Below are 26,468 nucleotides of genomic sequence, written 5' to 3'. Positions count from 1 at the left end.
GCTGCCTTCAGATGTCTCCTAAAAGTCTGGTAGTTGTTTATCTCTTTGACATCCGGTGGAAGGGCATTCCACAGGGCGGGTGCCACTACCGAGAAGGTCCTCTGCCTGGTTCCCTGTAGCCTGGCTTCGCGAGAGAACCGACAGAAGGCCCTCGGCGCTGGACCTCAGTGTCCGGGCAGAACGATGGGGGTGGAGACGTTCCTTCAGGCTACAACCCTCTCTCCATTTACCTGGGATAAGACACATCAATCTTGATATGTGAGATGATGAACTTGGAAAGTTGCCTAATACCAAGTCCATCCAGCAAAGTTCTGTCTATGCTGCTAGGCAGCTGCTCTCTGGGGTTTCAGGCAGGAGATATTCCCAATTCTTCCAGGGATTAAAACAGGGGCCTGTGCTGCAAGGCAGTGCAATTTGCATTTTGTTATGTTCATGCAATACATGCGTCTTTTACCCAGTGCATCCTCTCTCCTCTCCCCACTGCCACTGTGTGGTTTTCCAGAATCCATATCTCAGTGCAGATTCCACACCAGGACGGGATGCTTCCTCTCATCTCCACGATGCCTCTGCACAACTTGCATTTCCTCTTGTCGGAATCCATCTACAGGCACCAGCATGTCTGCTCCAACCTGGTCAGCATCCAAGATCTTAAGGGCATCTCAGGTAATCAATGATGGGCCGCTGCTGCTTAATGGGCGCATTCATTAAGCAGCAGTTTTACTGCTGGCATCCTGCAGGGCTGGTCCTTGATGGCACGAGTCCCTGTAGAGAGCCCCGGAAGACCACCTCCAGGGATGGATCAATGGGCATAGGGGGGTTGGCCCGTGACCTTTCTCGAGCCCCATGTCTCCAGACCCCATGACATTTGCACAAAGATGCAGGCAGAGAAAAAGGCGATCCTTCTCGCCTGCCCTCATTCTTGAAAAGGGTTGCAGATCAGCTTCTTGCAGGACTGGAAGCTGAAACAAACATTCTATGTCAGGCATCCCCAAACTGCGGCCCTCCAGATGTTTTGGCCTACAACTCCCATGATCCCTAGCTAACAGGACCAGTGATCAGGGATGCTGGGAATTGTAGTCCAAAACATCTGGAGGGCCAAAGTTTGGGGGTGCCTGTTCTATGTGTTCAACAAGCAGTTTGACCCTGATGTTGTAAATAGCAGATATTATCTGCCTATTGATGCATGAAATGTTGGTTTTTGGTAAAGTAGAAATGAAGTAAAAGGCAGAAAAATTAAAAGGAGAATTCCCTGGATGCCTAGATCCAGGTTTGGGGCAAGTACTCTTTGGTGAAAGAGCCCCAGCAGAGACTGGGGGGAAACCAAATAAAACATGCAGCAAAGTAGAAATATGGGCTGTTGGACCTTTAAATTACCCCCTTCTGAGTTTCTTCCAAAGTTTTCCCACTTCCCTTAGCATAGAAAGAGACGACATGTTTGGTAAGCTAAACATGGTTTACTTAAATCTTCACATGTTAGATTCATGTGCTTTTCCATACCAAGCAGCAAAACGGAGGTTAGCTCCCCAAAGCTAAGTATTTCTAAATTATATGTATAGAAACACAAAGGTGGCTTCTTGAAGCCATGCGGTCTAAGCTTGAAGCATCTAGCTTAGACATCCTTAATGGAGAGGTCCACATGGTGGAATAAAGGTGGTAAGTTGGAGAACAAAGAGTCTGCTAGACCTTCCTCCCAAGGTGAGGGGTTGTGACCTAGCTAAGCCTGGCAGGACAGCTTACTCTCTGGTCTTAACCCCTTCATGCATTAATTAGAGTTAAGCATGCAGGCTGGATACATCCCACATAAAATGTATTTCACAGCAGATCTGATGTATAACCAAAGTGTAACGTAGCGAAACTCGATGTACCCCTTGGTTTCCATCCCAGAAGCTGGATTCCTAGATGAAGTGACCTACAATAGCATCGTTCTTGGACCCGGGTACGATCGACCGTACCAGTTCGACCCCAGTGTGAGAGAGGCAAAGACCATCCAGCTGTACAAGCACCTGAACCTGAAGAGCTGCATCTGGACTTTTGACGCGTACTATGACATGACAGAATTAATTGACGTCTGCGGAGGATCGGTCACGGCCGACTTCCAGGTAATGCTGTCCAGCTGGGGGCCAGTCAGGAAAATCTCCTATTGGGTTTCTATTTGTTTGAGATCTTACAATTGTTGTTAATTTTGCCAACTCTATGCATTCATTTAGTTTATAAATCCATTCTTCTTTAGAGGGCACTATCTTGTCTTTCCATTTGCTGGCTAGAACTATTCTGGCGGCTACTGTATGATTCCTGTGGACACCAGGGCACCCCCCCCACTTGAGGGCCTGTTAAGACCCTCTGCCCCTCCCAAATTTTTCTTTTTTTAAGGAGTTTCTGGAAGGCTCCCCCCCTCCTTTTTTAGGCATCTGCCTGCTTTTTATCTGTTTGGTTTGGGGGAAGTGGTGTAGATATTTTGCCAGTTTCAGGGCAAGGGTGTCGGTTCGGAATATCATCCATTGTTCTTCTGTGAAACTGGCATTCTATGGTGCCCACAAGAGTCCCTTCCATTTGTAAATGTGCCGCTGGACCCTAAAAGATGGAGACCCCTGTACTAAAGAGGCAGGGGTGATGATCTGGATCCAGTTCCTGAGCCAGATCCAGAACAGGCCTACTCTTTCGACAACTCAGTGGGGCTCCCCCCCCCCCCCGGAAATTACTTGACATCTTTAGAGGAAGAATCAGGAGCTGCTCCATCCTTCGCAGTCCCGGCTTGTATTCAAATCCTGGCTGCTGAATGCAAACTCTGCTTTTGCCGGAGGTCTGTTCCACTAAGGAGCATGGCTCAGGAACCCCCAAGTAGAAGCAACCTCAACTGGTTTGCAACTGCTGACATTTTCTCGAGGGTCGGAGGGGCTCCCCTGTACAGTGTTGGGATGGGGCTTTGGAATTCAAGTAGTCGCAGGATGCATGCTTATTTATTAGCTATTTAATTTCCTGCCTTTATATCCCACCTTTCTCCTGTCATGGCATCCAAGTGGCATGCCTGTGGTTTCCATGAGGTCTCCCGTCCAGACGCTGACGAGAGCCAGCCCTGCTTAGATTCAGCAAGTTGGTGGCATCATACACCTTCAGACCATACCCTGGGATCATTGGTTACTACTTATCATTACTTATCAAACCTTTATTAGGCATTATGCAAATAAAACCATAAAAGAGAAAATAACATATAAAAGCCTTGAAATATATATAAAAAGGCAGCAGTTGGCTACATACATATATATATATATATATATATATATATATATATATATATATATATATATATATATACACATACATACAGAATCAGTGGTTTTCCTTGTTAACCTGCTCCTTGGAGGACTGCTACCAAAAACTCGGCTACCCCCGCCGTTACCCTTTGGTCAATGTCAGATAGGCAGAATCCCACACTTTCACCTTGCTGGGGTTCCAGACCACCCAAAAGAGGGGAGAGCACGCGTTGACGGAGCGTACTGTACAATGGGCAATGAAAGAGAATATGCTCTACAGTGTCCGGGACATTCATAGAACATCTGCAGAATCTTTTGTTTCTAGGAATGTTTTGGTATCTTCCCCTGACAAATGCCGAGGGAAAAACATTCAAACGGGCCAGCATAAAAGCCCTACGTTGGGCTGGGATTATTAACTTAGTGACGTAATTGGCTCTGCTATCTAAGATACTTAAATCATAGAATATGGGGGAGCAAATTTTGTTTACAGCTGCCATAATATTTTGTCTCTCGACATCCTTTAGTCTAGTTAGGATATTATGGAAAATGTATTGCTCGTTAGAATTGTACAGGGGCTCCAGCTCGATGCCTAAAGATTCAATCTTTTTTTCAAGGTACTGATACCATCTTGATTTATAGGAGTCTTTGAGCAAATCAGCGAGCAGACTTGATGGGGGGCAGCGAAAATGGCAGCGTAACCAGTATTTTATTGAGGTGGTCCAGGCCCAATATTCCATTGTGTGTATGCCTATTTCTGCACACATTGTTTCATATTTGATCACAGTTGGGAGTCCAAGAATACGTCTCAGAAAGCTGGAGTGAATCTTTTTTAAATCACTGTTATATGCTTGGACCCATAGCGGGATTCCATAGAATATCTGGGATTGCACTTTTGTTTGAAATATCTGATTGGCCGCAGGAATAAATTGATTACCTTTCTGATAATAAAAACGGGCAACTGCTGATGAGGTGCACTTTGCCTGTTTTATGGCATTTGTGCGATGATTTGCCCACCCTAAATTGCTCTGGAATAAGATTCCCAGATACCTATAGATTTTCACTTGTTGGATTTCTTGCCCTCTTATTTTCCATTTCTCTAATTTCCAACCATTCGAGAAGACCAAAATTTTTGTCTTCTCATAATTTATAGAGAGTTTGTTACATTCGCAGTAAAGGATCAGAGAAGATATAAGACGTTTCAGACCCAAGCTCGTTAATGATAGTAGGACAGCATCGTCTGCGTATAATAAGAGAGGAACTGGGTTCTGATTAAGTTTAGGGGCATGTGATTCTATTTTTTGGAGGTGATCTGGCAAGTCTGATAAAAATAAATTAAATAGAAAGGGGGCAAGAATACACCCTTGTTTTACCCCTTTCGAGTTTGGGATGTCTGATGAAAGGTGACCTTTGGTGTTAAGTTTGACCTGACTGGTATTGGAAGAGTATAGATTTTGTATTAGAATCAATAAGCGCTGGTCAATTTTTAATTCTGCGAGTTTCCTCCACAGCTTTGGGCGGTCAATTGAGTCGAAGGCACCACGAAAGTCTACAAAAGCAGCATATATCTTAGATTGCCTTTGGGATCTGTATTTCTCAACCAAATGCATAAGTATAAGGCAGTGGTCTAAAGTAGAGCAACCTTTAGAGAAACCTATTTGTTCTTTCCCTGGTAAATTTAGATTTTTCATCCAGGTAAGGAGTTTAGATAAAAGGTGCTTAGCGTAGATTTTCCCTATCACTGATAATAGGCTTATCGGTCTATAATTCCTTGGTTCTTTTGGGTCGCCATTTTTAAAGATTGGGATAATTATTGATCTTAACCATATCTCAGGTAAGGATCATTGGTTTCCATTTCAGCATCTGTAGAGAGCATGAAAAGAGATTAAATTAAGAGACTTTCAGCAATACTGGAGAAGAATGAAACCAAAGTTACTTGGTGATGCTAATAGCCGCAGAAACCTATTCACCTGTCACCTCAATTATAGTAATCATTATTAGATGAAGATAAAAAGGGCATCTGCATGTCTGGCCATGCTTGCTTTATTAATCAGCAGTAAAATAAGTGGATTTTCAGATTTTTTTTATGGCTTTTCCGTAAAGGAAGAGGTGGCTTGTCAGATGCGCAGGAATTGTACTAAAATGGAAAATCACACTTGCCTTTGAATGTTGGTTTCTGTCTAAAGCGTTGTGTAGGGACCCAGGTGGCGCTGTGGTTAAACCACTGAGCCTAGGGCTTGCTGATCAGAAGGTCGGCGGTTCGAATCCCTGTGACGGGGTGAGCTCCCGTTGCTTGGTCCCAGCTTCTGCCAACCTAGCAGTTCGAAAGCACGTCAAAATGCAAGTAGATAAATAGGAACCGCTACAGCGGGAAGGTAAACGGCGTTTCCATGTGCTGCTCTGGTTTGCCAGAAGTGGCTTTGTCATGCTGGCCACATGACCTGGAAGCTATACGCCGGCTCCCTCGGCCAGTAATGTGAGATGAGCGCGCAACCCCAGAGTCGGTCACGACTGGACCTAATGGTCAGGGGTCCCTTTACCTTTACCTAAAGCGTTGAGTAGACGGAACACGGTCCTTGCTGCTTTCTTTCTCTTTCCAAAAGATCTTTGAGTGCCAGATTAAATCTGTTTTTAATCAAGTTCATGTGACTTTTATTGCATTCCTTTACTTTGGTTTTAAATTGCTTTGGGACTCTGGTGTTTTTTTTTAGTGGCGAGTGATTTATAAATTGCATAAACCTAAACCATGAGAACCAAGGTTTGCAGAGCTCTGGAGCAGTAAGACATGGGTCAAATGCTTACCTTTGCCTTCAGTTTGTGTGGCCTTGGGACTCTGTTACCCAACGGTATGTCTGTGTCAAAAGGCAGCAACCTGGTTTGATGATGAAGACAAGGAACACTGGTGTTTTTTTAAGACTATCAATCATAATAGTAAAGTGGTGAATTAGTAATACCAGTGTGGCATAGAAGTTACAGCAGGGGGACCTGTGACACTTCATATGATTGTGGACGCCAACTCCCATCAGCCCAGTCACAGTCCACTGTGGAAGGACGTGTGGATCCAGAATTGGCCTCCACAATCACTTACGGACTCATTGTTAAAACCGTGTTTATGGAAGAGAATCTTACTCGGCTACAAGTTTATCGACAAAGAAGGTCAAGGATGATGGGAGTTGTAGTCCAGCAATACCTGGAGAGCACAGGTCCCCACCCCACCCCCTTGACAGAGTGCTGGACTTTGATGGGGTCCATATCTCTACTCACCTATTCAGTTCTTTGGTTGATCTTAGGGCAGTCACTCTCTCAGTCTCATAGAATTGTAGTTGGAAGAGACTATGAGGGTCATCTAGTGCAGTGTTTCTCAACCAGTGTGCCTCCAGATGTTTTGGGACTACAACTCCCATCATCCCTAGCTAGCAAGACCAGTGGTCAGGAATGATGGGAGTTGTAGTCCCAAAACATCTGGAGGCACACTGGTTGAGAAACACTGATCTAGTGCAGCCCCCTGCAATGCAGGAATCTTTTTGCCCAACGTGCGGCTCAAATCCATGACCTTGAGATGAAGAGCCTCATGCTCTAGCCACAGCCAGGCCTTTTTTCACTAGGTTGCCCTGAGGAAGAACTGGGTGGGTCATATATGCTGCCCTGAGCTCCTTTGGAGGAAAGCCTGGATGGGGAAAAATGCAAACGTTTTCGCTCTCTGTGCACTGATAGGTTCGCGATTCAGCTCAGTCCTTCCTGACAGTCCATGTCCCTCTCTACGTCTCCTACATTTATGTGACCGCGCCTAGAGGATGGGCCTCTCTGGAACATCACACTGAGATGGAGTTTTCCTTCTTCTATGACACAGTCCTCTGGAGAACAGGTGAGTGGTTGTGGCGCAAAAGTGTGCTATGCAGCAACGTTGCTGGTGTGCCTGGTCCCATGATTTGAAAGCATGTGGCGCGTGCTACCTTGAACTCCAAGGTTGGAGATGAGCCTTGTCAACAAACAGCATGCGGAAGCCACTTTATTTAATGAGACTTAGGATTGCAGCCCAAATATATAAGTGACCCTTGTCAGGCTTAAACATAGCAAAGTGCACTTACTCCCAGTGCCGCCCAATGTGGACGGGATCCACGCGCTCCTATTCATCAGGATTTGTTGCTGCCGTCAGCGCGCGGATCCCGTCCAGAGATGTTTCCTCCACTGCCGCTTGCATTCCCCAGCATCCTGTGCTGGCACCCCACATTGGGCAGCGCTGGGAGTGTGCACCGACAGCAGAAAAGCCAGCAAAGGAACCTGTAGCTTGGCGCACACAACAGGATGTGTCACGCAGCGCCCACAACGTTACATGGCGTTCCAGGCTCTGTGCGCGCAGCCGAAACAGCTGTCATGCAGTGGGGGGGGGCAGCGGGCGGACAGCATGGTTACTGTGCCGCCCGACACTTTGTCCCTCCCCCCCGGCATGGAACCCGCACCCACCTTCGTAAGCCCCTGTGCATGGGGCACTGGCACCCCTGTTGGTTGGCACTATGAGTCCCTGTGTCCCGCAACCGTTCTAAAGGAAAAAACGATTTCCTTTTTAAAAAGTCAACAACTTGGGGGTCCCCCCTCCCAAAAAAGGTCGACAACTCTGGGCAATCTAGGGGCACGGGCGGATCTTTGCACCCCAGCACCGCATATGCTTAAGACCAGGCATCCCCAAACTGCGGCCCTCCAGATGTTTTGGCCTACAACTCCCATGATCCCTAGCTAACAGGACCAGTGGTCAGGGATGATGAGAATTGTAGTCCAAAACATCTGGAGGGCCAAAGTTTGGGGATGCCTGCTTAAGACGGCCCTGCCTTTGACACTTGCTGCTTTCCTTTTCTCTTGTTTGTAAGCGAGTCCACTGAGAGGGAAAATCTCCCAGCTACTCATAGAAACCTCTGCAGAAGCTTTCTAAGTTAGATAGGATTGGACTCACCAGATCCTGTTTTCCCTCCTTTCCTTTTCTTGTTTCCCATCCTTTTATACTTACAGTGGGGTTTTTTTCTGATGATTTGTTGGACACAAGAACCGTACTTGTTATTATTGTTGTATTTGTTCACGTTCTTGGGGAAATAAACAAAGTGCAACTGTAAAACTGGCTTAGCTCTCTTCTTGCTGTCGCTGGGTTGCAACAGGAGGACCAGCGCAGTTTGATTAATGCTCCTTTATCCCTTTGTGAAGGAGGCCGCTGATTCTCTTCTTCCCTCCAGGCATTCAGACCGACAGTGTCCTTTCTGCTAGGCTGCAGATAATAAGGATCTACATTCGAGAGGATGGTCGGCTAGTCATTGAGTTCAAGACTCATGCCAAGTTCCGAGGTAAACAGCTCTTGGTTTCTGCAAGGAAACCTGTTTGGATGAAGGTCACACTTTCTAGAATCCCTGACTCTTATGCCTCACACCATATATGGGCAGATGCTGGTTGTTGCAGGATTATGGCACGCTAAGGTAAAAAGGTAAAGGACCCCTGGACGGTGAAGTCCAGTCAAAGGCGACTATGTGGTTGCGGCGCTCATCTCACTTTCTGGTTGAGGGAACCAGTGTTTGTCCACAGACAGCTTTCCGGGTCATGCAGCCAGCAGGACTAAACCACTTCTGGTGCAACGGAACACCACGACAGAAACCAGAGTGCACAGAAATGCCATATACCTTTCCACCACAGCAGTACCTATTTATCTACTTGTACTGGTGTGCTTTCAAAATGCTAGGTTGGGAGGTGGGACAGAGCAACAGGAGCTCACTCCATCACGGGCATTTGAACCACCGACCTTCTGATCAGCGAGCCCAAGAGGCTCACTGGTTTAGACCACAGTGCCACCCACATCCCTGGTGGCACCCTACAAGCTCTAGGGCACACCTCTTTCCTATGCCTTCACTTGTCCCAGGGCTAAGCCCTGCCCTGGTATTCATAGATGTCTCAGAAGCTAAATCCTTATGAGCCTTAAATTAAGCAAAATTATGTTAATGCTATTATAAATAAATAATTACTTTATTGTCACTGTACCACTTGTTTACAGTGAGATTAAACGAGCCCCACATCCCACCCCCTGCAATCTCTTAGTCCTTGTTACACTCTGTGTGCTGTCGTATGACCACCAACCCCCGTCAGCTGCAATGTTGCTGTCTTCCATTCAGCAGCCTCACGGCCCATGGGTAGAAACTGTTCTATAACCTGTTGGTGGGGCTTATCATGCTTCTATATCTCCTGCCTGAGGACAGGAGATTAAAAAGGTGCTGGCCAGGGTGTGAGTCATCCCTGAGAATGTTCCTCGCTCTTCTGAGGCAGCGGTCTCTCGCGATGACATCTAGCAGACTCAGGGGACAGCCCACAATATCGTGTACTGTCTTCACCACCCTCCGTAGGGACTCTCTGTCCATGGCTGTCAAACCAGCATACCACACCGTAATGCAGTATGCGAGAACACTTTCTATCGTGGACTGATAGAAGGAAATCATCAGTTGCTGTCCAGCCTTGTTCTTTCGAAAGACCCTAAGGAAAGGAAGTCTCTGTTGGGCCTTCCTAACCACCTGGGCTGTATTGACCTTCCAAGTTAGGTCTTCACTAAGATGGACTCCCATGTATTTAAAGGAAGAGACTCTCTCCACACAGACGACCCCCCCCCCCCGATATACAACAGGGCTAGCTCCCCTCTCTTCCTCCGAAAGTCCAACACTATCTCTTTTGACTTGCCAATGTTTAGGTGCAGATTATTCTCTGAGCACCATGTGGATACCTTTTGAACCTCCCCCCTGTACACAGATTCGCCACCGCCTGTAATTAAACCCATTATGGTGGTGTCATCAGCAAACTTAATTATTATCGTCATCAACGAGAACATCCCTTTTCCCCTCTCTCTGCAGGGCACTTTGTGATGGAACACCACACTTTGCCAGATGCAAAGTCTTTCATCATGACTCCTGATCACTTGGGAGGGATGGAGTTTGACCTGCAGCTTTTATGGAGTGGCCAGACTTTTGATTCCCCTTATCAGCTCTGGAGAGCAACCAGCTCCTACAGCAGGTAAGAAAGAAAAAATACCTGCCATGATTTGCTACTGAAGCTGCTGCCGTCCTGCTGCTGCCCAGGATGTCTTCAGTTTGAGGCTAGGTTTCTGTCAGGGTGAATTTGCAGAACCAGGGGGACATAATAGGTTTGAGCTCAGCAGGGGAATGATGCTAGAGTGAGTTAATGCATAGTACTAGGACTTTGGAGGGACTGTGTGGAATGGGGGTGGGCTTTGCCAGTTATTAGGAATTTGGGGGACAAGGGCTTTGGGAATCCTGCAGGAGAAAAGCAAAGGCTGAGGCAGAAAATAAGGACTGCTCCTGGCAAAAGAGGAATGGTAGTTTTGAAAGGCAATTGAAGGTTCTGCACACTTAACCGCCTCACTGACATTTATGGGGTGAAGGTTAGTCAGGAGTGTGGCTGAGTCCGTTCATGGCAGTGGATCTCCCGTGTGATTATGGAACCACTCCTTGCATCTTTGTACTTGAGAGGGCTGTTGTTCAGCTCTCCTTCCATGAGAGCAACTTTCTCTGATTTGCTGTCCTTTCCACACTCTGTAACTGCCTGCTGGACCAAAGTTTCAGAGCAGAGAAGACATAGGACCTAAGATTCCAACTTTCTCCTGAATTTCAAGGGATAGTGAGCTAGAAATTAAAGCACCTATTGGCATCAATGAAGCTGGTGGATTTGAACCTGTTCCACTCCACCTAGCCCCAGAACTGGGAAGTTAAAGATGGCTGAATAGTACGCCAGCCGCTTTATTTTCTTAAGAATTCCATCCCACAAACACAAAAATTGGTGCTACTCCTTTACTATTTCAGCCAATCAGGCCGTGCAGCGGTTACACTTGGCTCCTGCCACTTGTGCGGGGAAGTGCAAAGAGGTCTTTTTGCAGCATCTACGAAGTGAGAAAATGTGCACTAAAAATAAATCTGTAGCAGGGAGCATCAGGAGGCGGAATATCTTAGAGCATTACCTGGAAGATTGCATGTGAGAGAGACTTCTTCATCTTCGTTTGGTGTTTGCTCTAATTCTTGAAGTGGCAACTCACCTATCCACCCCATGGGAAGATGCACATTTCTCTGCAGTGACCTGCCACTTTAGATGCTACCCAAAAGTGTAGCAACAGGATACGCAAATCCTGTTGATGCCCAAAGCCATCCATAGTTGCTCTGGTCAAAGAACCAGGCTCTACTTGAAATTTTTTCTCGAGATCAAGCTGCAGGCTGTGACCTATATTCTGGCCTATATGTGGTTCAAACGCTGCTGGTAAATTGTTTGCCCAGAAGGCTGTTCCATTTCTGTGTTTGTTTTGTTCACCTGGCCAAGCTCACTAGGCCCTTCAACAAGGGACTTCGGGGTATAAATAGCAATGCAAATCAATACAGTAACTATGGTGCTTCTTCTCTGCTTCCAGGAAGGATTACTCGGGAGAATACACCATCTACTTAATACCGTGCACTGTGCAGCCCACGCAATCATGGGTTGATCCAGGAGACAAGCCTTTACCCTGCACTGCTCATGCTCCAGAAAAGTAAGGAGATGCTTATTTGATTTGTGGCTTGATTTACCATGCCTGGGAATATTCATCAGTAAAGAGCGAGAGCGAGACGGATGCGCACGCAGATACCTGCACACCTTTTCCTACAGGCAGAAGCCGATTCCTCCCATTCTACTCTCCCAACAATGCCACATTCTTCTTTGGCCATTGAGTGGACTGGCTGGATTCAGAGAAGTAGTGGGAGACACCACCTGCAGATCTTCCAAGGGAAGAAGGCTCAGAGCCAGGGGATTGATGAGTGGTCCAAAGGAGAAGAGGGGACAGACTGGGGGGAGGTGGTGTCGGAAGCCGAAGAGGCAACAGGGTTTAGTAAACACAGAGAGGCTGCAGCAGAGAGCAGTGCAGACAGCAGGCAATAGCAGAGGGGGGGCTCAAGAGGCTGAGTGGAGGCCAGCTGCTGTAGTAGCCAGGGAGTCTCCCCCTCCTGCTGTGACCAGCTCCCCTCCCTCGTGGTCTCCCAGATCACGCAGAGGAATGAAGAGGGAGGAACAAAGAGAGACAAGATGAAGGAGCCCCAGGTGGCTTGGGAAGGACCTGGGGGAGGAGGTCTTAGGGAGTGGCAGGAAGGCGGGACCTTCAGGCCTCACAGCTGCCTCATTGGGGCAAGACCTACTGGGAAGAGTTGCTGGGATCACGAGACCTGCGCTGTTTTGGTTTCTTTGAATAAAGAGTTAACTTCACTGAAACCGGGTGTTTTATTGCTGACTCCTGCTCCTGACAAAACATGAGGGTGTGGGGGGCAACATGGGTAATGGTAAAAAGTTAAAGGACCCCTGGGTGGTTAAGTCCAGTTTTTAAGGGTTCAGGTAGTGACAAATCGCTAGTGTAAAATACAAGCAGAACTTGGCTTGTTTATTCAGACAAATGAGAATCACAAATGGGGAAATTTAAGAGAGAGACATATTTAAACCCTTTTCCCCAAGACTCAAGAATAATACAATTCCTGAGTTGTACAATGCTCTTTTTCCCTGCTCCAGGAGAAAATATTGGCACAGCCGTCTTTACACGATGGTGCTTTTGTTTTGTTCAAATCAAACAAAGCTTTTGACAACATTCCTGCAAATGCATCTGGCCGGTAGTCGGACACGGCCTGTGAAAAGCCAGCACTGTGCAGGGTAACAGCAGGCTCGAATCTGTGCTCTTCGGATCACAGCCTTTCCTTTGTGCTGCGCTTCAAAAAGTCTTCTTTGGATTATTTCCAAAGACGGAGCCTATGCTTAATGCCATCAGCACACCAGCAGTCAGACTGAAAGCATCCGGGGCAGGGGAGAAAACTGTTTGAATTTTATGCTCTCTTTCCTGGAAGGGTAATAATGCTAGAGATGTTTTCACTGTATTAGTGTTGGCCAATTCCAACAAACCAGGGGTAGGCAACCTAAGGCCTGGGGGCCGGATGCGACCCAATCGCCTTCTCAGTCCGGCCTGCGGACGGTCCAGGAATCAGCGTGTTTTTACATGAGTAGAATGTGTCGTTTTATTTAAAATGCAACTCTAGGTTATTTGTGGGGCCTCCCTGGTGTTTTTAGATGAGTAGAATGTGTCGTTTTATTTAAAATGCATCTCTGGATTATTTGTGGGGCCTGCCTGGTGTTTCTACATGAGTAGAATGTGTCCTTTTATTTAAAATGCATCTCTGGATTATTTGTGGGGCCTGCCTGGTGTTTCTACATGAGTAGAATGTGTCCTTTTATTTAAAATGCATCTCTGGGTTATTTGCATACCTGCCAAGTTGCTGTCAGAGAAATAAGGGACCGGGCCGGAAATAGCAGACCAGAAGTAGCGCTGCCGCCATTTTGGAACTGGGTGGAGCATGCTCAGAAGTGACTTTTGATGCTGCTTTGCCCAGTTCCAAAATGGCCGCCACGCCAGAAGTCGCACTGCAGCCATTTTGGAACTGGGCAGAGCAGCATCAAAAGTCGCTTCTGAGCATGCTACGCCCAGTTTCAAAATGGCCGCCGCGCCAGAATAAACCAGGAAAAAACAAAAAAAAATCATTTTTTTCAGCTAGGAACAGCTGGAAAAACGGGGATTTCCTGGGGAAAACGGGAGAGTTGGCAGCTATGGTTATTTGTGGGGCATAGGAATTCGTTCATTTCCCACACACACACACACCCAAAATATAGTCCACATGGTCCTCACAGCTGAAAAAGGCCCACAGCTGAAAAAGGTTGCTGACCCCTGCAATAAACAATCCATCCAGGGGGCATGGCTATCCTTGCTCTGGAGCAATAGGTTTGGGGGGGGCAGGGATAAGCAGTTTGTAGGAGGCGTGAGCTATATTAAGAATAATGAACCTCTTTTCAATTTCAGGGCCATATTGCCTCTTGGGCAACATGGTGGGGGCCACATTCAGGTTGTGGATAGACCCAGAGGCAAAATTGCACAGGACAACCGGTGTCATGGGGTCAGTTGTCCAAGCTGACAGCGGCCATTGTGGGGCTGAAAAGGGGAGTAGGGCAGATTCGTCTTGGGAAAATGTGTACCTTCCCACTCTGCCCTAATTCCGAAATTGTCTCAAGGGCCATTTCTCTCTTATTTCCTCTCTCCCCTGTTTAGATTTCTGATCCCAATTGCCTTCCAGCAAACTAACCGGCCGGTCCCCGTGGTGTATTCCCTGAACACAGAATTTCAGCTCTGCAACAACGAGAAAGTGTTTCTGATGGACCCAACCAAATCGGAAATGTCCATGGCAGAGATGGACTACAAAGGAGCTTTTTCAAAGGGTAGGGTTTATGTTTCCTTCTTGGGTTGGGTTGCGGTTTCCTGTCATCGCCTGTTGCCCAGCAGAAACTGCAGAAAAAAGGAGGGGAATTGATAAAAAAGCTGTTGTCTAAATGAAATGGAACCTGGGTTGGTAAGAGGTGACGTGATAAAAGTTTATAAATTAGCATGCGCCATTAAGGTTAAGGCGGGGGAATGTGCAAGAGACATGATTTTGAGGAGACATGGAAAAGGTGTTTGTAGAATTTGTACTGTTAAAAGGGAAAGGGGTCAAACAATTGCAAGAGGTGTTGAATTTTTTTGGGGGGGGGTGTGGATAGTTGCAACAGAATGGTCTCGGTGGTGGGGGTGCGCATTTTTATTCTTATTTATTTCTGATTATTACTTTGTCAAAAATAAATCAGTGTTTCTCAACCGCTGTTCCGCGGCACACTAGTGTGCCGCGAGACGCTGGCTGGTGTGCCGCGATGTGCGGCGACGAGAAGGGCGATTTGCATTGTCACGTGCTTGGCGGCCGCCAATAGGCAGCGCTGAACCGCCGGAAAGCAATATTTCTCCTCCTCTTTCCCAAAGCTCAGTGCAAACGAGCCTGGCGGCCGCCAATACACAGCGCTAACCCGCTGGAAAGCAATATTTGGCAAGTGTTTCTTACAGTCATAATTATAATATAGGGCGGCACAGAGTTAAATTTTTTAACTTTTTTAATGGTGGTGTGCCTCGTGATTTTTTTCACGGAACAAGTGTGCCGTGGCCCAAAAAAGGTTGAGAAACACTGAAATAAATAAATAGGAAGGGGGGAGTTTATAAAATTGTACATGGCGTAGAGAAAATATTTCTCCCTCTTTTATAACACAAACTCCTGGTCTCTCTACATATTTTCTTTAATGCATATATTGACTCAGCCTGACTCCTGTGTGTTTTCTTTCCTCAGGCCAAATCCTTTACGGCCGCGTGATGTGGAATCCTGAGCAGAATCTCAACTCTGCCTACAAACTGCAGTTGGAAAAAGTCTATCTCTGCACAGGGAAGGACGGCTACGTGCCTTTCTTTGACCCGACGGGGACCATCTATAACGAGGGTCCGCAGTATGGCTGCATCCAACCCAGCAAACACCTGAAGCACAGATTTCTGCTGCTGGTACATTGCGTAACTCTAGCATCTTGGTGAAAGGCTTTGAAGGGCAACCACCCTGGGCTTAGGGTGGATGTGGACAGCCGTTGTAGCACGCATCTGGCGGGGGGACAGAAAGGATCTCCAGAGGGGATCCTCTGGAGATACATTTACCAAGTTACAGGTTACTACAGTGCAGTGCAACTACTTGCTAAACCCCAAGGCTGGACCCCAGCATCACAGTGAAAATTGGAGTTCTTGGGAGAGTCCAGAAATGATAAATTACAAGAACTCAGGCCAAAGAAGGATGATTTCAAAAAAGTGTCTTCACAGAGTTTTAATAAGGATAAATTCCAGTAAACATCAACATCAGGACAAGGCCCTGTTTCGATTATTCTTCATCAGCACAGATTCACAGGTCAAAGTGTACCAAATATTTGATACAATTTGACCTGTGAATCTGTGCTGATGAAGAATAATCGAAACAGGGCCTTGTCAGGCAAACATATTTGGTACACTTTGACCTGTGAATCTGTGCTGATGAAGAATAATCGAAACAGGGCCTTGTCCTGATGTTGATGTTTACTGGAATTTATCCTTATTAAAACTCTGTGAAGACACTTTTTTGAAATCATCCTTCTTTGGCCTGAGTTCTTGTAATTTATCATTTATTTCTGGCCCCCAGCATCAGGCAAGGTCAAATTTGCCTCAGGTGGTCATTATTAAAAGACAGCAAAGTGTCAATAGAATCATAGAGCTGGAAGCGACCTCAAAGGGGATTTAGACCAGACTTTGCCCACCTGGACTACAACACCCATCAGCCACAGCCAGCACGATGGGCATTGTAGTCCAAAACATCTGGAGGGCATCTGAAGTTGAAAAAAAGATTAAAAGATGAGCCTCTTAATCTCAGGGTCATGGGTTTGAGCCCCATGTTGGGCAAAAAGGTTCTTGTGTCACAGGGAGTTGACCCTCATGGTTCCTTCCAACTCTACAATTTTGTGGTTCTAATTTCAGGTAACAGAGCTGAGAAGGGCCCTTGTACTTGAGACCCTGAAGAGCTGCTGCCAATCAAGAGCAGACAGCACTGGGCTTGATTGCTCAGTGGTCCCAAATACATGCAAATTACTGTTAGTTCCATGAGAGAAGCGGTAAGTGTGGTGAATTAAGAAGAAACGCCACACTGATCACTGAGAACTCTTCAAGGTATCATGGAGTTGTTCCTCTCTCCCCTGACAGTAGTTCTGTTGAAACAAAATTTAAAAAATCCTTCCAGTAGCATAGGTATGAGCTTTCGTGTGCATACACACTTATTCAGATATACTGAAACAGAAGTCACCAGACCCTTATATATAGTGAGAGGGTGGGGAGGGGTATTACTCAGAAGGGTGGTGGGAAGGGGTGATTGACTGATAGGTGTGAAAACCCGTTGATGACTGTTAACGACTGCAATTGGTCTTACAGGAAAAAGCAAGGGGTGAGATGGCTAAAGATAGCTTTATCATGTTATAATGAGATAAGAATCCAATGTCTTTATTTTGTTTCGACTACGCCAGACCAACACAGCTACTTACCTGTAAGTAGTTCTGTTGGTTTGAGTATTGTGGTTGTCATTGAAATTCTACTCAATATTGATTCAGAGTAGATTCCAATGTGTATAATTAGCAAAGTAACAACTTAAACACGTTGCAGGATTCCCAAAAAATAGACCAGAGGCAATTAATATTTCACCCAGCAGGGCTCGACTGCTACTGAAAGCAAATGAGCATAATGGTCACAAATCCAATACATTCAGGATTGGCACTGTCCAAAAGAAATCCAGTTGCAGCAGACTTAAAATTACAATGATTTACAATAAGTCTAAACCTTAACACAAAGCATACCATGTGGAGAACACCCCACCAGAAGGAAAAGAGATAGAAAGAGAAAGTGAAACCCAGGTTCCTTCTGGCCTAGTCAGCATGACCTTGACAGAAAGAGATAAGAGAACCAGTTCAATTTCAACACCTTTATTGGCATATATATAGCAACAAAATCATATAAACCATCTATACAAAATATAATTCTGAGACATACAATGAAAAGGGGAAAGGGATAATGAGTCCTTGGCGGTTACTACAGCCCCGGCGCTTCCATTAAGGCGAACTAGGCCACAGCCTAAGGCGCCAAAATGGAGGGGGCGCTGACCAGGCCGCCCACTGCCGCCCGCCGGTGCTGCCTCAGGCCGCTATCCGGAGGCGCGCGGGGAGTGCGGGCCTGGGACCGCCTGCTCTGAACAGTTGAAAGGCGGGCAAGGCGGCCCCAGGCTTGCGCTCCCGGTGAGAAGTTCCGGAGGTGCACGGGGAGCGGCAGAGAAGCGGCAGCGGCAGAAGGGCGAGCGGGGCCCGCCAGCCAGCATGATCAGCAGAGTCTTGCAGGCTGCAGCGGAGCAGAGAGTGGGAGGCCCCAGGCTCGCACTCCCAGCGATCCCCACACGCCTCCGGAACTTCGCGCAGGGAGCGGCAGCCTGGGGCCGCCTCAACTGAACAGCTGAGAGGCGCGGCGAGGCGGCCCCAAGCTCGCGCTCCGGGCGCGAAGCTCCGGAGGCGCACAGGGGGAGCGTGAGTCTGGGGCCACCTCGCTGCACCTCTCAGCTGTTCTGCTGAGGCGGCCTCAGCCTCCCACTCCCCACGCAAAGCTCCGCAGGCGCACTGGGGCGTGTGTGCGTCATGATGCAAAAAGCCTTAGCACCGCGCCTGGGTCACTATTGTGTAGGCCCAACTGCCCCAGATTTAACTTCAAAAATTCTAGTCAAGAATTGCACCATAACTCTAGTAAGTGCAGGAGAGTCACCGCTCAGCAGGAACTGGTCACGAGTTGTTTATTGGAGGGGGCGCAGAGCCACAAAGAGGACACCGAGGGATCATCACGTAAGGCGTGAAAAAGAGGGCATTTCAGAATCATGTGGTCCATAGAGTCAGGTACATTCTGGCCACAGGTGCAGAGTCTGTTCTGGTAAGGGATGCCTCTGAGCCTTCCAGACAACACGGAGGGCAGAAAGGCATTCAAGCAGGCCAACATAAATACTCTATGATGTAATGGGGTGACCAGATCATTAAAATATTTAGGCATCGTTCCATGATGAGGTTGCAGCCCCAAATTGGCAGGGGAGCATACAGAGGGCTGAAAGGGATAAAGTTTTTGGAATTCATTATCTAGCAGCCTCTGCTTAATAAGTGCGAAAATATGTGATTCCTCAAATGGTAAGAGGAAATCCACTGTAAAGCCTATTTGCCTAAGTTTAAGAGTAATATCAGAGAACCAAATAAAATTGTGTCTGCCTTTTAGCAAAACGGTTAGTAAACTTTCTGGGAGAACCAGTTTAAACCAGCTGTGCTCAGCTTCTCTGAAGGAATAACCCAAACATCGTGAACCTTCTGCTTGTTTCTTTCACACAGAGAAGCTTCCAGAACCCTCTTGAATTAATTAGAACAGGAAAGATCTCTACACATCAGATCAATACTTTCTGCACCAACAAATGCAAACTGACAGTAGTTATACAAGTGTCAAAAGTCCTGCTGGCCTGCCCTAGAACTTGAGTTAAACAAACTGAACTTAATAGATTGGGACAATTAGCTGGGAGGAAAAAAGATAAGGATCAGCACACAGTAGCTATGTAACTCTCCTCTTTGGCCAACCTGCTGCCTGCTTCTCCAGAGAGCCAGCTTTGGGCAATGATACAATTCAGTGTAGGCCTGCTCTCTTAAGAGCATGTTGTCTGTCTCCCTTGTAATCATGGGCTACTTCTGCCTTCAAATTCCAGGACAGGACTCAACCAGAAGCGACCGACAAATACTTCCACGATGTACCTTTCGATGCCTGTTTTGCTTCTGAGCTGCCCGATTTCCACCTGGTCAGCAGCATGCCTGGAGTGGACGGCTTCATCATGAAGGTGGATGCCCTCTACAAGGTGAGTAGGATACAGGCTAATGCCCCAGACAAACATCATGGTTTTAATTCTACAAATTGATTGTGCAGTGGAACACTAGAATCTATGCCTTCTCATGGTTTGGTCATACCTGCCAAGTTCCTCTCTGAAAAATAAGGGACCGGGCCGGACGTAGCATACCGGAAGTAGCGTGACGGCCATTTTGGAACTGGGCGGAGCATGCTCAGAAGTGACTTTTGCTGCTGCTCTGCCCAGTTCCAAAATGGCCGCCACGCCAGAATAAACCGGGGGAAAACAAAAAAATCCGTTTTTTCAGCTGGGGACAGCTGGAAAAACGGGGGTTTCCCAGGGATCTGTGTATGCCAACTTTGGTTAAAATGGTGCCCTTGAGATGTTTTGCAGAGATGTTTTGAGAGTAGTGTCAATCCTCTGTTAAATGGGTTTATACCTGAACCCTATGCCTTCTCTGGGCCCAGAGATGGAAAGAAGATCAAGTCCCGACCAGAGAAGAATGGCAGATTAAGCTGACGGATTATGCTAAAATGGCAAAAATGACTGGAAGAATCAGAAATCAGGAAAACCAAAATTTTAATAAAGAATGGGGGAAAATTTATAATTTACCTTAAAAACCATTGTAAATTGTTTAAAATGTTGGTAGGATTGGAATAACACTTGTAGTTTAATGGTGAATTTTGGATATAATGGAGAGGTAAAAGATTTGGATTATTATAAAAAGATACAGGAGTAAATGATTAACAACAGGACCCACAAAGAGGAGGAGGGAAGTCCAGGAAATTCTATGGAATCTTGTCTTTAAGTTGTATGTTAGATATATGATTATAAAACTGTACAGTAATTTGAAAAACCAAATATTATATATATAAAATTGATCTGAAAATGAGAGTGCAACTTTTCTAAAGTTTGGCATCTTTTTCTTGAATACACTTAAGTAAAGGAGCATGATTCTCAGACGACCGCTTCTCATAGATGCCTTTGGGGAAATGTTCTTGGGTAATATGCTTACGAAGGGAAACTGTCTGGAATTATAATTCTGTTTTTGGAATTCTACTGCTCTCCATTTGCAGTTGAGTGCTCTTTGTTTATCACTGGGAGTGCCATTCAAGGGGGTGCTATCAAAACCTAAGGAATAAACAAATAACGATTAATTCCCTTTATCCAGTAACTGAAAAGTTAGGTTTGGGGGCTGGGCAGGGAGGGTTTTCACTGAAGCATCTAGTGAAGCCTCTCTCTTTTTAGTTTATTTTGTGCCCTCCTTCTGTCTTTTCGAACAGGTGGAAACCGGGCATCAGTGGTACCTCCAAGTGATCTACGTCATCGGCCCTGAGACCATCGCAGGTCCCCGGGTGCCACGTTCTCTGGTGCAGCAGCTGCGACGCAGCCGCCGGGACCTTGCGAGCCCCAAGGGCGGCCTGATTCTAGATGACTCCTTGATCTACGACAATGAAGGAGACCAGGTCAAGAACGGCACGAACATGAAGTCTCTAAGCCTGGAGCAGCAAGAGGCGGTAGCCGCCGCTTCCCTGTCACAGACGGGGGCGTCCATCGGCAGCGCCTTTGCAGCCATCATGCTCCTCTTGCTGGTTCTCCTGATCTTCTGCTTCGTGACCAGGAAGTGTCGGAAGCACAGGAAAAAGAAAAAGGCGGCTAGGGACGCCGTGGAGCAGTATCCTCTCAACACCAAAGTAGAGGCCGCCAAGAGGAACACAGAGGGTGTCGAGAAGAACGTCAACAGACAGTATTGCACCGTGAAGAACCTGAACGTACTCTGCGAAAGCGACGGGGCCTACAAGGCCCAAGGGGCAAAGGTCAAGCAAGTGAACTTGGCAGTGAAAGTCCACAACAATTTACATGACGGGACAGAAGTCTAGTAGCCTGCGCACAACTTTTCTCTCTTTTTCTTTTTGTAATATCTTTTTTATAAATTGTACAAAGGAAATTGGAGCCGGGGGGTGGGTGGGCAGGGGGAACTTCTACAATTTGTTGGTTTTTTAAAAGAAACCATCCCTGATATTTTTGTAAAGATCTTTGTGGGTGGTGGGGAGAGAAAGGGAAGAGCGAAACCTTTTTGGTCATTGTTTGCTTGAGCGGTGAGCAAGCGATACGTCTTTGCACGCTTCCACTCCGCAACAGAGCTACCTCATTGAGAAGCAGGCCTGCGTTGAGGCTCTCCAGGCAGGAGGTGCCGAATCGAGTCTCTTGGATGATAGCATTCCATTCACACACACACCCAGCCTCCAGTGCCCAGTTTCCTGTATCTTCCACTGCAAAATGGGGTTGATTAAACACTAGAAGGGTGCCAAATGCAAATGAGGCTTCTTTGGAGGTGGAAGGAGCAACAGGGGAGTAAATGTTGTGGTCCACTGCTTCCTCTCGCAGCCACTATTGCATCAGTCCCATTGGAACCTGCTCATGTTCAACCATATATACGCACCAGTTCCTCCAGCTCCTGAGTGAAGGTGAAGCACGTTGCGGCAGCATTAGAGGAAGCTGGCCATGGTTTAAGGGCTTCTCTTTGCGTCAGCTTTTAAAGTTCATTTTATAGTCATACCTCGGTTGACGACCGCCGCGGTTTGCGACCGATCGGTTTGCGGCCGCCGCGGACCCGGAAGTATTTACATCCGGGTTCCGCGGCGCGTGGATGCGCAGAAGCGATCTGCGCAGCGCACACATGCGAGAAGCACTCTATCGGCGCTTCGCACACGTGCAGAAGAACCGCTCCATTTATGACGTACTCGGGGAGCGACCAGCTCCCCGGAACCAATTGTGGTCGTAAACCGAGGTATGACTGTAGTTGCTAATTATCCTTCCTTCCTTTCTTTACTTTTTGCGTTTTGCTGTCATGGTACAGGGTAACATGTTAAGCCAAATGTATAATGCATTCTCTTTGAGCAAAAGTAAGATCTGACCACCGCTATTACTAGAACTACCACTGCCATATATGTTTGGTGATGCCCAACTAAGTTGTATTCAGAATAGACTCTTTGAAATTGATGGACTTACTCTGACTTAGCAGGCTATCTCCCATTGTTTATTTAGTGCCAAAAATGTGCTGGGTAATATTCAGCCGGTCTCCACTTAAGTAGAAGTGGTTTCTTCCTCTATAGAAACCACTTAATGTTAATTTCTCTTCCACTTAATGTTAATTTCTCAAATGTCTGAATTGTCGTGCATTTCTGAATTTTCTCCAGTACAGAATTCCATGAGTGTTCCAGTGGACACCCAGAAATCTAAGCAGAGCAGGCTTTCTCAATTGTTTCAGTGGGGTGAGCCAATGTACAAACATTGTGGGTTGGCTCCCTCCCTTGACATGAATGGGGAAATCATTTCACGAGGGAGCTTCACACATGCATTGGAACCTCAGTGCCTGGAATAGACTGTAGAACAATTATGTTCTGCTGTTAGTGCCTAAGCATACCTACTGGGAGTTACATACCATTGACAACAAGGAACTTGTTCCTGAGTAAGCATACATAAGATCGGATTGCACATACAGAAATACAGTGACCTCCATAGGAGATGAGCAAATATTTGCGGCTATTGAAGTAGAACTACTCTGATTTCAGAAACGTTGGGTATAAATGCATTGTATGCAATGTGCCTAATCTCATTACTGTTTGATCTGCTGCAAATTTGCTGTGACAGTCTCATCATAGCGGCTGGTTTTGAGACAATTATGAAGCTGACGGACCGCGGTGGAATATTTCACCTGGCTCAGATTGCTAATATATTTTCTGTAGATGCACACTTGAAAGTCTCAAAAGACCGGTAATCGTTGCTTTACTTCATTTGATTCACGCAATCACTTTGTATATGTTTTGATCGATGCCAACAGGCAGTATTGGATTTCCCTCAGATGCACACTGGCCCGTTTATTCACAGTGTCAGCATTCTGCTGTTCATAATTAAGCAACATCCGTGATGCTTTGAAGAAGTCTTGTGAATGCTTTGACCTGTGTTCAGATTGTTCCCCTGCGTGACCTGGACTGAAGACTTTCCCCAGGGCTTTTCGAACAGTGAAGTGAACATTATGTTGGACTATTCACATGAGTGGGTTGACCCTAGGTGGAGAAAGGCCATTTGTGTTGACATAGAACCATCCTACAGATTGAGACTGGAGCTTTCGCTACCAGGATGTCGTGTACAAGGTCTAGCCTATTGCCCCGCTTCAGAGCCTGATACACAACACCATGGAATGCACCCCTGCCTTTGTTTTTTTATAATAATTTTTATTGATTTTTTCTTTATAGAGACAAAACATACACAACATATACAATAAACTCTATCCCTTCATTTTCCCTCCACCCACAAGACCACTTCTGCCACCAGAGACACCCCTGCCTTTGTGAGCTGTCCCCATTCAGACCAGCGAATGGATAGCTCCATGTGCTCCCAGAACCCTGCCCTCCATTGAAGTGAATGTGGGTGACGGAGTTCATTGCATACATTGAAACCTCTGAGCCCACAGCAGCCTGCTGAATCTGGGGAAGAACATGAGAGCCGCCAGAGTGGTCTTGGAACAGGGAGCTCTGGGTTTGAGTCTCTGCTCAGAAGCCAAGCTGATTGGTTGATCTAGGGCAAACCTTTAGGCCTATCCTACCTCACAGGGTTGTTGTGAGGGTTAAAAGGGGACGACCCCCCCACAAGTGGCATTCTGGGCTCCTTGGAAAGGTGGAATAAAGCAGTAACAAAAGTGATGTTGCAGGGGAGTTATTCTGGCATGGCAGGCAGGATCTTGTGCCAAGTTACATTGGTACCTCGGGTTACAATCACCTTGTAGTACCTCGGGTTAAGAACTTTGCCTCAGGATGAGAACAGAATTTGCGCAGTGGCAGCGGGAGCCCCATTAGCTAAAGTGGTACCTCAGGTTAAGAATGGTTTCAGGTTAAGAACGGACCTCCGGAACGAATTAAGTTCGTAACTGTATTTAGTCCTGGAATGCCAACATGTGTATGCAATGGCGTTGATAAAGCTGTAGGGGAACCATGGAGAATCCATCTCATTATTAGTACAGAGCATCTTGCACATTGATGTTGCTATATGAATAATGATTGCAATGCTGTTGAAAAAAGAGACAATGAGCACACATACTTTCTCCTAAATTGTACAACTGCTGGCACATGGATATTGCATATTTCTGTTTGTCACCCAATGTTCAAGTGTTGGGGCCTGCAGGCATACAAGTCCTGCCCCCTTTCGATATGCGTACTTCCCCTCCAGCGTCTTCCTGAGCACTGCCCATTCCGAGAGAAAGTTCTTATAAGTTGCTCCGAGTAAATCTCATTTGGTGCTGTCAACCAGTTTTCTTGAAACTCGCCCTTCTATGTATTCTGGAGCATTGGTCATTTTGTTACGGGACGAATGGTTTTTATTTCCGTGATACCCTTTTCTCCGCATTGTTGCTGGGTTTTTGTTTTGCTAATAAAAACCACATTTGGTTACTTTTCAACTGAACTTGCCTTTCAATTTAAATTGGTTGCAAAGACCTACCCAGATCGGCCAGGCAGATTTCATCACATTTGCCTTCAGCCAACATTTCAGAGATGTAAAGAGCATTGCAGACATCAGGATAGGTGCCGGGCAAAAGCCTTCCTTTTCTCACAGTCTGATCTGTGGCCTTTTTAAACGGGTGAGAGATGGGTTATTGTTTTTGTCCATTACCATGTTATAGATTCTAGTGTTTTTATATTGTAAGCTGGCAACGGAAGACAGGGGAGAAAAGCAGCTCAGTGTGTTTGCAAAGGCTACAAAAAGGTTGTACCTTTGCAATGTCATAAAGCAGGGTGGGGAACTTCAGGCCCCAGAGCCCCCTTCAGGCCCTCCAGGGCTCTTCCTCTGGCCCTGGGATTCTCCTCAGGCCTCCCCTCTCTTCAGCCCGGCTGCTCCATGCTAGCTTTGCCTGACTGCAACAATCTTCTGACTACAGGTAGGTAGCCGTGTTGGTCTAGATCGAAGTAAAATAAAAAATTCCTTCAGTAGCACCTTAAAGACCAACTAAGTTTTTATTTTGGTATGAGCTTTCGTGTGCATGCACACTTCTTCAGATACAGTGAAATGGAACTTCCATTTCACTGTATCTGAAGAAGTGTGCATGCACACGAAAGCTCATACCAAAATAAAAACTTAGTTGGTCTTTAAGGTGCTACTGAAGGAATTTTTTATTAATCTTCTGACTGAATTCCTCTTGTGTGCCTGGGTGGTAGGAAGTGGAGTTAAGACACCTCCGGTATGTTGCGTGGCTGGAAGGTAGCCTGCAGTCCGCAGATCGCTTCCAGGCGACCCATTTGTTGAGCCCACCTCCCTATAAGTTTGCACAAACTTTTCAGTGCTATGGAGCATTCAGATTTGTTTATGCGGAGATTAGACGACGTGATATTTTGCCATACCACGCTTTCCAGCGCGTTCCCCTATCACTTTCCTCACTGAATGGAAAAACAACTCTGCAGCTGCGTAAAAACGCCCTTTACTTTTAATTCCCCTTGGCTTTGGCGCCCCTTCCCTTTCCATTTTAGCCAAACGCCCTCGCGCTGAGCAATTACATGCGATGCTAATACAGCAACCATCCAGTACAGAGAAAAAGAGAGACGCCGTGCTAAAGCGGAGCGCTTTCCCTGTGGGTTGCCTGCCTGCCTCACAACTCTTAGCAAAGCGCAGGAGCGTCGCCGCAGTTCGGGCCTCCCGGCTCTTCCGCGGTTGCAGCGAGACCAAGAGTGACGAGGAATAAGCCGACAGCGAGCTGGGATGGGCCGGCCGTGAGCCCAGCCTCCCACCCCGGCGTCGTGGCCCAGCAGGTGGGGCCGAGCGAGGGCGGAGCGCAACTTTCCTCCGGCAACGGATACACTCCAGGGCCGCTTTTTCCCTTTGC

At 46.7% G+C, this 26,468-nt stretch overlaps 1 protein-coding gene across 1 annotated transcript in view; it reads left to right on the top strand.

Moving 5' to 3' along the window:
• Positions 1-25,057, top strand: part of FRAS1 (Fraser extracellular matrix complex subunit 1) — a 328,899-nt gene extending 303,842 nt beyond the window's left edge. The window contains exons 64-73 of the mRNA XM_060278390.2: positions 503-663; positions 1,885-2,099; positions 6,963-7,113; positions 8,471-8,578; positions 10,121-10,280; positions 11,683-11,799; positions 14,383-14,549; positions 15,479-15,684; positions 19,460-19,606; positions 20,878-25,057. Coding sequence (XP_060134373.2) covers positions 503-663; positions 1,885-2,099; positions 6,963-7,113; positions 8,471-8,578; positions 10,121-10,280; positions 11,683-11,799; positions 14,383-14,549; positions 15,479-15,684; positions 19,460-19,606; positions 20,878-21,474 — 2,029 coding nt within the window. The 3' untranslated portion in view covers positions 21,475-25,057. The remainder of the gene's footprint in view (positions 1-502; positions 664-1,884; positions 2,100-6,962; positions 7,114-8,470; positions 8,579-10,120; positions 10,281-11,682; positions 11,800-14,382; positions 14,550-15,478; positions 15,685-19,459; positions 19,607-20,877) is intronic.
• Positions 25,058-26,468: the final 1,411 nt, after the last annotated feature.

The sequence above is a fragment of the Zootoca vivipara genome, chromosome Z1, assembly GCF_965207765.1.
Source record: "Zootoca vivipara chromosome Z1, rZooViv2.hap1.1, whole genome shotgun sequence".
Taxonomy (NCBI): domain Eukaryota; kingdom Metazoa; phylum Chordata; class Lepidosauria; order Squamata; family Lacertidae; genus Zootoca; species Zootoca vivipara.
Note: the sequence above shows the minus strand (reverse complement) of the source record. Positions and strands in the feature narration are given on the sequence as shown.